This window comes from Ahaetulla prasina, chromosome 1 (assembly GCF_028640845.1).
Source record: "Ahaetulla prasina isolate Xishuangbanna chromosome 1, ASM2864084v1, whole genome shotgun sequence".
Classification (NCBI taxonomy): Eukaryota; Metazoa; Chordata; class Lepidosauria; order Squamata; family Colubridae; genus Ahaetulla; species Ahaetulla prasina.
The window spans coordinates 144677100-144690212 of NC_080539.1; the positions used below are offsets into that span (position 1 = coordinate 144677100).

At 34.7% G+C, this 13113-nt stretch overlaps 1 protein-coding gene across 1 annotated transcript in view; it reads left to right on the forward strand.

The window, feature by feature from the left end:
• Positions 1-13113, forward strand: part of CSMD1 (CUB and Sushi multiple domains 1) — a 1133931-nt gene that overhangs the window by 965558 nt on the left and 155260 nt on the right. Inside the window, exons 27-30 of the mRNA XM_058177365.1 lie at positions 3651-3842; positions 7271-7409; positions 10549-10736; positions 12222-12416. Of these exons, the coding sequence (XP_058033348.1) occupies positions 3651-3842; positions 7271-7409; positions 10549-10736; positions 12222-12416 (714 nt within the window). The remainder of the gene's footprint in view (positions 1-3650; positions 3843-7270; positions 7410-10548; positions 10737-12221; positions 12417-13113) is intronic.

Consider the following 13113-nt stretch of genomic DNA (forward strand, 5'->3'; position numbering starts at 1 on the left):
TGCTGCCTATTCACATATACACAAGTTGTTTTGCTATGCTTTATTGTCTGCCATTAAATACACAAACAGAGAAGATTTACTAGAGAAATGCAAATGTCTTCTAATCACAAAATGTTTGGACCCCATCAAGGAGCCATTGTCTTGTCTGCTCAGCACAGCATGTAAAACACCACGAGGACATGAACTGACTAGTGTGATTATGTTAATTGTTATCAGCCTAACACTTTTCATTAAAACTTAATTACCATTTAATCATGTCTAAAAGGATATAAAATGGAGTTCAGCATGCATCCCTGACCTTTACTCTGCAGGGTTAAATGTATTTAAGCTAGTTATTAGAAATCTTATTAGAAACTGAGGTACTGGCTAAATATCACCTATCAAAGAATGGAAATGTTGATTCGGTGTAGGTAGGTATTAAATTTCCATTAGCCACAGAAGATTTCTGGTCTTAAAATATTCAAGCTCCTACAGTTAATTTGTTGCAGGTTTATTGACAGACTTTTATTTTGCTGATTTGCACATTCCACTGTCTTCTCCCACTGCCACTTTCTGAACCAAGAGATCCATTGGTGGTCCTCGGTTTATGACTGCATTGGGAACTGCAATTTCAGCATACATTATGATGGTCATACGTTAAGGCAACCACATAACTGGACACAATATCCTAACCCTTTTTATGCAAGTTGTTCAGAGAATCATATGGTTATAAGTGCAAAGCCATTCTTTCGAATGGTTGGTATTATGCCAGAAACCAGCAAAATACTGGAAACCAGCAGAAAAATTCGCAAATTACAGTCCTGTGACCATGAGATGTTGCAACCAGTCATCCAAGCACCCGAAAAGCAGTCAAGTCACCATTGAGGGGAACTAAACAATATAGCCATAAAACATCCTTTTTCAAAGGCAATCATAATTCTGAGCAATTGTTAAACGACATAAGTCAATGACTACCTGTATTTGTTGGAAGTAGTATTGATACCAGCTAAAAAAATATTTAAAAAAAAAAATTGGCAGGAATGCTTATGAGCATACCACCAGCAGGTGTTGAATGTTCTCTCAGCATTGCCCTTCCGACATGGATACAGTAAAAATGTATGAATCTTTCCTCTTTTCTTTGGTTACCTAACAGCAAAAGAATAGTTTATGTTTTTCACCTCCTGATATATATTTTTGTTGGGTTCGAGTTTCAGAGATTGCATAATTTCAGCAAGGAAAGAATGAAGGTAGGATGAAGATGTAAAAAGTGAAGTTAGGTTTTCTTTTCCCCTTGACTAATGGGTACAAGTGCACATAGATTAAGCAGAAAAGTGAATATATAATGTTTGTTCCCCAGTTTGAGTCTTTTGCTCAAGTAAACCAATATTAGGCTGCTTCTTTTGATTATTTCAGGGTTATTGTTGTTAGTATTACTGTACACTATTGCTGTAATGCTATATACAGGTTGTCCTCGACTTAATGAAGCATTCAAACTTACAATGGATCCGCAAAAAAACTACTTACATCTGGTTTTGTTTCATTTATAGACATTTGTAACACCCCACCCCATGGCTATGGGGTGTGCACTACTCCTCCATCTGCACATATGCACAGCTTTTGCATGGCTCCCCCATGTGCTGGGTGCACAATTGCACCATCTGTGCATGCATACGGCTTTTGCGCTGCTCCCCCAGTGCGCTATGTGTGCAATTGCACCATCTGTGCATGCACACAGCTTTTGCATGCATAATGCACGTGCGCAAACCCATCTGCGCATGCGCGCTGTGCACAGGTACTTGCAAATGCTGGGATGCATGCTCAGCCACAGCTGCAGTTGAGTTGGGCAACAGTTCGCATGCCCGGAAAGATGGCTCTGTGTGCCACTTCGGGCACGCGTGCCATAGGTTCACCATCACGGACCTATAGTTTGTTTTAGAAATAATTGGAATCAAGCTGTAGTACTCTAATGAATTGTATTATGTCTACTTAGTATTAGTACCTCCTTATCAGCAAAATTGAGCATTACAATTTAGTATAATAGAGTTGCTCATAGTAATTTCATCAAGTTAATGATATCCTAGTTTACAAAGAGCAGGTGATCATAACATTTCTGAGAAAAAAAAGACCAGGTTAATAACTGTGAAAATCCTTATCAACAAACATTTATATAAAGGGGCCAAAGCACTGCATTACTCCCATAAAAGGGAGCTAAATTGTTTTGAAATGGGTTAGAACTGGCTGAAGAATGCAAAGAAAAATATTGAGGAAAAAGTTTCCTAGTTTATCCTTATGGAAGAGGACTTTGGACACTGGTTCAAAACATGTTGACTGCTCCATTTTAAGTCTCAATTATATGAGCCAGAACAGCACATACACAATCTGCCCAGTACTTCCTTACCTAAACATAGATCTATAGATGAGGAGGCAGCATACAGACATGCATGTGCTGCATTTTGCTACAGAGGAGAAAATATATTCTTGTTGCTATTGCTATTGCCAGGAAAGATTTTGGAAATAATGCTAGAAGCCATGCTCTGCATGATGTTCTATCTGTTTTAAATAGCCATTGAACAACTTTTATTACAAAATTGTCATTTGTCTCCCATCTGTTAGGCATTAATAAACACAGGGAGTGAAATGCACGGAATAGGTCTCAACACTCTAAAACTACATATAGCTTTGCAGGTGAGATTGGTAGATAGAAAAATAGAAATAATCCCCTGACATCTTGAACAATGAATCAGAGTATGAAATAGCTGTAAAATGTCTAGCCAAGTAATATTTAAATCATCAGCACACTACACTGCCAACAGACCACAAGGACAGAGAGACAAGTACTTCGTGTAGCATATGCAGTATCTCAGGGGTCTCCAACCTTGGTCCCTTTAAGACTTGTGGACTTCAACTCCCAGTGTTTGCTAGCTGAGGGACTCTGGGAGTTGAAGTCCACAAATCTTAAAGGGACCAAGGTTGGAGACCCCTGCAGTATATGATGAAGTCACTATGTACATGTCATCATTTTGCCATCATTATGATTTGCTTCAGTGTTAAATGAATAATAGGAATGCCTTTGGGCAATATGATTTTTTAAAATATTTTTTCCAAGTATATAGTTTATGGCATAAGATAAAAGTCTAACCCAAATATTGGGGAATTTTAGATATAACATTCCTATCTTTTAAACCATGGTTGATAAAGTTGTGAGAATTGTTTTGGCTCTTCACTTTTTCCTCCATGTTCTGGCTTTGATTTACAGTTCTTCATTTACCTTTTCAGGGGGGAAAAATAAAATCAAAGAAAGGCTGTGTCCAGACAACCTTGCTTTCTGCAGCATGATTTTTCTTTATTGCTTTGGTTATTTGTAGAATGGCAGAGTGCAGTCCATACCTCTTAGGCCTGCTCAGTGTTTATTTCAAACACACTGAGATTATTTTCCAGCATGCAATCTCTCCATCTCTTTTCCTTACAGAGATAATTGGAAGAAAATCGTCTAATATGATGTATTAGAGCAGGCAGTTTCCTAGAAAAGCAATCCTACTTAATAACTTTCTTTCCAAACTTAGGTAAATAATGGTGTCTAATGCTGTTGTGATAAAATGTATGATGCAATGCAAAATCTTCAATATTCAAAATGAGTCTCTAATACATTTGGTTTCATGATTTCTTTGCAGCATCAGTTGCATCTACTTGTAATGATCCTGGGACCCCACAGAATGGAAGTAGATATGGAGACAGCAGAGAGCCTGGAGATACAATCACCTTCCAGTGTGACCCAGGGTATCAACTTGAAGGGCAGGATAAAATTACTTGTGTACAACTGAACAATCGATTCTTTTGGCAGCCTGATGCACCAACGTGTATAGGTATTGAGCTGAAATGTTGGGCACTTTTTGAGTTAAACTAAAGCATGGTCCCTCATGATATTCTCAGTGGTCATTCAGGATACATACATTTCATGCATCGGCTATGAATCTCATAACTTATTTTATGAGAAGCGATAAACTTCTATTACTGGTAAATACTGATAAGCCACATGTTCGTAGATGGCTTATTTGTGTTCTTAAAATCCCAATCTCCTTTCATTGGGTATTCTGGATGTGAGTTTCCTAGTGTATGCATATGATTACAATATAAATTTTAGCTTAAGAAGACAGCAAAACCTGGATTTGAGGGGTTCTTGGTTCTCTGGTTGTTTTCTTACAGTTATTTTATTACCCAATTAGATAAGATTTTCATCATTATTGAAACCTGGATTTGTCAATTACTCTTTTTAATGACTGGCTCACCAAAATCAAGGCTAGTTCTTTCCTGCAGCTCTTGAGAGCTGACAATCAATCATCCTACCTCAAATAGTAGTACACTACCAAAATCTGGGACATATGCCAGCTGATCAACAGAAGATCCTAGAGCTTCAAATATTAACTTACAATGATATATGTATGAATGCATAAAGGCTGCACCTACTGCATTGCAGCATTTAATGTAATCTTCAGGAATGGGCAATTTTTGTAGAATTGAGTTGTAGTCCTTGAAGGCATTTCTTGTTATCCTAATCCAGAGTGGTTTTACCATGTTTATAAGAGTGTACATTGCCTATAATACTTCTGAAATAGATAACTGGTTTCGGTACTACAGTATTGTTTAGATTTCTTTCAAATTATCTTCTCAAAATATAGACTGTCAGGGCAAATTAATATTCATATTTCATTTAGATAAATAGAGGCCATGCCTCAGAATCCTGGAGTAGTGACAGGAAAGAGTTGAAATATTGAAAGGAGAACTTGAGCAATTGCTCTACATTTTAGTAACTAAGCTGATAGATCCAGTAGATGATCATTACAAAGCCTATGCTAGAATAATCAGAAATAGGCAGAAACAATAGATTGTCTCTGACTTCATCTGCAGAAAACCCAGCCAATTTTTTAGGTGATATGGTCTTTGGTAGAACCAGCTGGTGCGTTAGTACAACTGAGCTCCATTATGAACAATTTGCACCACTTATGGTGATTACCCCCACCCCCAGATTCAAACTGTTCTTCATACCATTTTAGGAAATGCTATCTTGAGTTATCTTGTCCACCATTTAAATATCTGTTTGGATTAATGTACCAGCTTCTCATAATTCATGTATCTGGTTTTCTTTTTGCCTATTAGACTCCTACTTAGCATGCCTAGGATTCCTGGATTCTACCCTGCCAGCCTTTCCTGAAATCATAATTGTTCTGGTCAGAAAACAAAAATGCCTATCACTTTAAAGAGTTTAAAGAACTATTAGAGACATTCTTGCCTTAAAAAGCTACTAACCGAACTACCTTGAATATTTATTTCCTTTCTCCAACATCCCATATTTAATCAAGATAAAGCAAAAGGCAGTGATACTGCATATTCAGTGATTTTTTAGAAAAAAACAGATTATCTATTTCTTTTTCCCTATGAGGACTTATTTTCTGGTATTTAGGAAGCCTTAAAATATTTTTGAATTCTGAAGAATTCGATGTGGGAAGTCAAACTGATGCTGCACTGGACAAGATGAAATTTTTGATAATTCCAAGAGTTAGATTTCCAGGTTTGGAGATGGCCTCATATGAACTAGGATGCCAGAAGATGTTTTAAAATAACAATTTAAGTTAACATTTTAGTAGCTTAAATTACAATCTTTCTGGATCCAGAATGATCTCTTGTTGGAAAATATTAGAAGAGTTTTGAGATTTCATTACAATAAAAACCTAGAAAGGAAGTGTGTTGTTATGTTTGACCCATTTTTTTAAAAAAGAAAATGACAAGATGGGTTGACTAGTATTGTTACTCTAATGAAAATTATAAAAGTTCTCTCCTATTGTTTACAAGAACCCTAATTTTAAGCGCATGATTTAAAATGTAATTGTTTACCTGAAAGGGAACTGTGCAATTTCCCCCTTGTTTTTTAATCATAATTTTATTAAAGATTATAATTATAACATCAAAGACTAATACAAACTAAAAAAAATAGAAGAAATAAACGGAAAAAGTAGAAAGTTCAGAAAAAAAAGGAAAAATTGAGAAATTGAAAAGAAAGAAGAGAAAAAATAAAGAAAAAGCAATGCATAACAAAGTGCCTTTCCACCTCTATAAGTGGTGAAGTGGTATATTTCATAATAAGTATAAACAAGTTTAGTAACTTCTCACCATGTCAAATACAACAAAAGATCGCTTCTTCCCATACAGTATCTCATCTCTCACTCATCTCTTACCTTTAACCAAATTGACTGAGCATTGTCATTTCAGCATATAGAAACAGACCAATTAACACCAAATTGGTCTGCTTCCAGACCGGTATAATAGATCCTTCATAGCCAACCCCTTTCTCTTTCTTCTGGTTTTAGATAATGTGTATGGAATGCTTCAGTTATTGCTGTTGCTTTCATTTTCCTTTGAAGGATCATTTTCCAACAGATTTGAATATTTTTATATTGGTTTTTTCTTTGTAATCTCACATAACCGATCTACTCTATCGCTTCAGATCATAATATACATTCTCATGTGTTGCTTGGAGATCCAAATAGAAATATTTGAATAGAGAAAGATAGGGAAAAATACGGAATAATTGAGAGAAATCTGCAGATTATGTTAGCTGTTTATTCTGACAATTCAGACTGCAATCGTTTGGCAGCTGAGGAAATGTTCCAAGGTGCACAGGGTTCTTCTTTTTCTGTCCTGGAAAGGGAAATTCTTGCCTCTCGTCTTTTTCAAGACTATATAATTTGTGCTTTCCAACTTTGTGAAAGTCTAATCTTGTAAAGCTGCAAAGAAGAATAGAGACTGGAATCCAGCAGATCCAAAGGCCACCTTCTGTCCTTGCTTTCCGCCATGCTGTCCAATGCAGCAAACATTTAGAAAAGGCTGAGAATTAGCCTAAATTCGGCATCTCTTTTTGAACGTAGTAGAATAGAGACCTTTTTTCCAGATATATGCACAAGGTCAGGTAGATGCAAATATTTCTCCATTCTGCTTCCCCCCCCCTCCCATTCAGTCAGGCAGAGAAATGCCTGGAGTGCTCTAACTTCATTATTGGGCTGCTTTATTAAATGAACTTTACATGCCTAAGGGAAGAATTTTCGTACTGAGAATAAATACTGTACTTACACATTTCTTTATACGAGAGATTTTCATTGTACTTACAATTGTTGTGATAAATATTTGAAAATAAGGTGTCAGAAAAAAATGTATAAGAACCTAAATTATTTTGACAGTTTCCAGTCCTCAGTTTTGACATGTGATCATTTTTATGTTCTTATTCTCTCCTGTGTGACAGCTGCATGTGGTGGAAATCTTACAGGTCCAGCAGGTGTTATTTTATCACCAAACTATCCACAGCCATATCCTCCAGGGAAGGAATGTGATTGGAGAATAAAAGTAAACCCTGATTTTGTCATTGCTTTGATATTCAAAAGGTATTATTTTAAGAACTGTGTTTTCTTTTAAAATGTCACATTCAAAAATCGCACAATACATTAATGAGCCTTGCTAATTACTTTTTAAAATTATGCCATAGGCAGGGCTGAATGATGTGGGTCTGAGTTTTTAAGAAATATTTGGGGTATGTTTTTTTTTAAGTTTTAGCATGCTAACTTTAGGGCGTAAATATTGTAATTTTCAGAGGTTGCCCATTTTAATATGGTGGAAAAGTATATTGAGAGTGTTCAACAATAATAATCGGGGGAAGGGTATGCTGAAAAAATGAGACTTGGAAGCTAATTGCTGCCTATCTATGCCTTACATCCACATCAGTGCTTCATGACACATAAAACAAATAAGGACATGAGAAAAATATATGAGCCACTAAAGGATCCATCTAGTCTTACGTCCATCAGAAGGCATATAGTTTCTGCCTGTCTCTACCTTTTTCCTGTGATCAAATTATAGAAGTGCCAGATGTAGCCTATCTCTTATAGTGTCAGAAAAGAAAAACAATTATGTTGAAGAAAGCTGCCATAATTTGAAACTGCTAATGCAATAACAGGATTCAATAGAGTAGTTTAGTTTTCCACTTAACTCCCAGATACAAAACGTAATATTTTAATAAGGTTCTAAAAACCAAGTCATTGCATGACCAGAATGAAACCTCATGTAAACTTCCTCAAGTTTCTAAACTAAGCCTGGTTTTGTGTAGTGGAATTTCTTACTAGTACGTGATTATAAGGCTGAATTAAGTAAATTAATTACCTCTTTTTATGTTGTTTCTATGAAACTAGATTAAAAAAAAAATCTTGCAAAAATAAAAAGTTACCATATATTTGTAGAGTGAAAAACATTGTAATGAAATATTTCACAAATAGTCTAATTTACACTGATAAATCGCTATCAGAACACTATCTAGAAAACTGTATGGATGCGATCATTAGGAATCAAGTTCAATATAAACTTAGTTTAATTCATAACTTTTACTTGATTACAAAGGAGCATGGTGGCTCATGTGGATAGAATGCTGTGTTACAAGTTAGCAAACCAGCGTTCAAGATCTGAGTGCTGCCATGGGGTGGGGTGAGCTCTCATCTTTCCTCCAGCTCCAGCTAGGAATGTGACAAGAACACCTAACTGGGCATCCCCCAGGCAACAGTGTTGTCACCGGCTAATCTTCTCAACCACACAAGTGTGATGCGACTTGATTACCAAGGGGATGCTGTACCAAGGGCAGACTCTGTCCAACTTTAGTTAGCCCTTTTTGATGTGGGAGTTCCTGATGAAAATCCCTTATGGCCTCATTACCTCAAAACTAGATTACTGCAATATGCTCCTTTTGAACTGCATTTGGAGGTTATCCAGAAACTTCGACTGTAGTGAAATATGGCAGCCCACATGCTAGTGGGTAAAAAGCCATTTTAGCAGCTTAGTCCTATCTTTTGGGCACTACATGGGTTACATCTATGTTCCTGGTTTTGAGCTGGATTAAATTACGAATGGGATTGGATTATATTACGAATGGGAACTTTTTTCTCCAAGGAGAATTTGCCTATTCATTTGTGGTCAGCTGGAGAGTTGAGACACATGCTTCCTTTTTCTTCAGCTGTTAGAGGGGTGGAGGCAAAGCAACCTCATCTTCTTGAGGGTGTTATTCCAGACACCCCCTAAGTATTTAGAGTTTATAAATGAAGCAAAAATGCTGCTATTTCATTAGGCCAAGGAGTCTTTCATAGTGAGATTTTTTTAAAGGACACTTGATTGATTGTTCATGTTTATTTATTTATTTTGTTCAATATATATATATATATATATATATATATATATATATATATATATATATATATATATATATATATATATATATATATATATATATGGCAACTCAATTCAGAATGAGTCTGGACAGTTTACAAGGCAGCCCTTTAACAACTGCCTCCTTCACAATTACAAGTCAATGAAAAAGTAACTGTATGACCAATCCTCACATTTATGATTTCTCAGATCTGTAAAGTAAAGCAAAGATCAAAAGCACAGTCACAGTTTCACTTAGTGACTGTTTCTCCTAACAACATGTCAGTCCCAGTTGTGATTATTAAATGAGAAGTACCTGTGCAAAATTGAAAAACAAGATAAAAATATCAACCTTAACTGTTTCTGACATTTTCGTTTAGTTTATCGTATACAAAGTGGCAACAAAAGGTCCATAATAATGATTCAAATATTTCCAGTTGAAGGGGAGCAACTTTTCTTCTCTTCAGTTCCCAGTGATGATGACTTTCTTCTTCCACATTAAATCAACCAGTTAATCACTAACGGTTGCAGCAATATATTAAGAACAATTCAAAAACCAAAACATTACTTACAGTGTTTATTAGGATATGCATGCATTTTATATATTAACTGTGTAAACCCTCTATGTCTACCCCAAAGTTAGTTTTTTTAAAAATTGAAATAGTTGTATTCTCAAGTCACTACCTATAAAATAAAAGGCTTAAAAGTACGAGAAATATTCTGGAAAATATTTATCTGCTCTTCTCCATCAAAAACTCATATTATTTTATCTGGACGTAAATAAATTATAACTTACAGCATTTGAAATTTTATCTCATTTAGCTATTAATCTATACGAGTAGGTTTGCATCCATGAAGGACCATACCCTGGAAACATTTACAACTATTTTCTTTAAAATGCATTTCAAATATTTGTGTATATTTTAAAGAAAATGGTGTCCACTGGTTCCACTTTTCTCATATGACATATCTGATCAATGTTGGGCAAATAAGATTTAGTGTTAGCGCCCAACTTCTTCCTTCCTGCCCCTTCTTAGCAGGGGCAGAAGCTATCAGGCCACCATGATACAAGTTTCTATTTTTCCTTTTATATCTAGAAAAGACTGAAGAAAGACTTAGAAGCAGAACTACTGTTTATGCCAAAATTTGACTTGTAGAAAATAAAGAAGAAAAAGGGATGAACAGAAAACATGGAAATCAATAGAGTATAAATTACCATGCATACATTGCTGTTTGGAATCTTTTTTTGTGAGAAATAAATACAAATGCTAAAGGAAAATATATTTTTCTTTCCCCCCAAATCCAGAGGCATTTTATTTTCTTGGTTTTCTATTTCAGTTTCAACATGGAACCTAGTTATGATTTTTTACATATTTATGAAGGAGGAGATTCTAACAGCCCTCTGATTGGCAGTTTTCAAGGTTCCCAGGCCCCAGATAGAATAGAGAGCAATGGCAATAATCTGTTCTTGGCATTTCGGAGTGATGCTTCAGTTGGCATGGCAGGATTTGCCATTGACTATAAAGGTAAATTTAAAACAATATATATATTTACCATATTATATAATATGAAGTTCATCTATTTTATATCCAGTTTCAATGAAAATGAAGTTTGTGTAGATTTATAGCAAAATTAGCAACAATGATATGGGATTGGATTTCTAATCACCCATAGAGACAAATATAATTAACGGCACTTTCTAAAATAGTGTTCAATGATAACGTCATTAAAATGGTTGCATACTACATTCAGAAAAAAAAATTACCTTAGTTATATTGGACTGATTTTATAAATTGTTTTTATCCTAATTATATTGGATATATTTTATAAAGTAGTCTCAAACATTACAAAAATGTGTTTTATATCAAATATGTTGCAGCCACCTTATTGAGAAATAATATAAAAGGGCTCTCTATTATTATTCATAGTTTAATGTTCCTACATTACATTTACACTTATTTCGATAATAATTTGGAACTGGTTAATGTTTTTTCCATAACTACTTTCAAGTTTCATTGGAGGCTGGGCTGAAACCATTTAGATAACTCACAAGAAAATCTAAGAACTGAGAATAAAATAATATTTTTGGAAGGCATTTGAAAGCTAATACCAAATAGCATTGCAACATCTCTGCTTATTCACAGACTAGCATTATTTATAAGGTAAACTTCAAAAGTTTTATTTATTTTTTATTCTGCCCTGCTTAATAGACAATTTGACCCTCCCTTTTGGGCAAGATGGTTGGTTCCTTTGGTCTTTTGTTTTTAAAGACTTTTGTTAGTATTTAATTTAATCATGAAGCTTTCATTTCCCTAAAAAGTGGCCATTTTACAGATACTGCTAAACATAAATGCTTAATAATTCAGGCATTTTTATCATCTTAATTTATGAAATTGTAATTGCTATTACAATAGAAATTGATACTATATACTGAAAAGTCAGTCCCATCAAGTTCAATGGGACTTAACTATCAGGAAATGTATACTGAATATTACGAGTAACTAAACATGCAAGCTATTTTTTCCCTGTGGAAAAATTACTTGCAAATACTTGCAAATATTATGCTCATTAAACGCTTTCAGATCCTTTTCTGATTGGTTATTCAAAAGGTTGCTATGGTTGGTGATGTTGAAAAATATGATAGATCCAAGAAAACTATTAAGGCTTCGAGTTTCTGACCTAGTTCAGCTGACAAAGGTAACCAACGGAATATCAGACCTCATATCATAACTGAAAATTTGTCTGAAATGTATCCTCATAAACAATATTGTCTTTATGTGCAGTTGTAATAGTGATTTCAGATTAAATTCTAATAATCCCAATCTATTTAGTGAAGAAAAAGATGGATGGGTGGATGGATGGACAAGCTTACTCAGCTAGATGAAAGTGAGATAGGAATTAAGTAAACTGTTAGTAATCTTTATCATTCCTGGAGTGGATTATATTGATTCAATTTGATTCCTCTGTTTTATTTTAAAGAGAGTCTTAATCCTCTTTATCTCTTTCATTAGAAAAACCACGGGAAGCTTGTTTTGATCCTGGCAACATAATGAATGGAACCAGAATTGGAACAGACTTTAAACTTGGGTCAAGTATTACTTATCAGTGTGATTCAGGTTACAAGATTATTGAGCCTTCTACTATCACTTGTGTGATTGGTGTTGATGGAAAACCTGCATGGAACAGAATCTTGCCATTTTGTAATGGTATGTATGAATCCTGGGGAGGCATGTTATGAGAAATTGTGTTAGTATAACGATTCTCATTGTTCCCTATATTTTGGGATTCTGACAATATTCTGCTAGTGCGGTAGAGGAACTGATGAAAGAGAGAAGGAAAAGCTCTTGTTTTCCTTCTTATTTATTTTAACTCCCATATCTACTATTGCCATTTGAGGTGAAATAAAAAAAGAAAAGACAGAGAAGTGGTTTTGATGGAGTTGGGAGGTGGATCATAGGAGGACTTGCAGTAAAATATTATTTACATGAGATAATCTGGAAAAATAATCAGTTTCCTTTTTTTTAATTTAAAAAACTTTGAGTATTCAGACCCCCTTCACTTTTGTCAATTTTGTTATGCTGCAGCCTGATTCTATAGTTGTTGAAATTCATTTTTTTTCTCATTAATCTATACTCAGTATCTCATAATGACAAAGTGAAAACTTTGAGAAGAGAATTTTAGAAATATCTGTAAATTTATAAAAAGGAAAAAAAACCTGATATATTTATTTATTTAATCACATTTTTATACCGCCCTATCTCCCGAGGGACTCAGGGCGGTTTACAGCCTATTAAAAAACACAAATACAAATACAAGATAAAACACTAATTAAAAAACTTATTGAATAAGGCCGAATTTAAAATTATAATTAAAATAATAAAACCCCGTTAAAAACTAAATTTA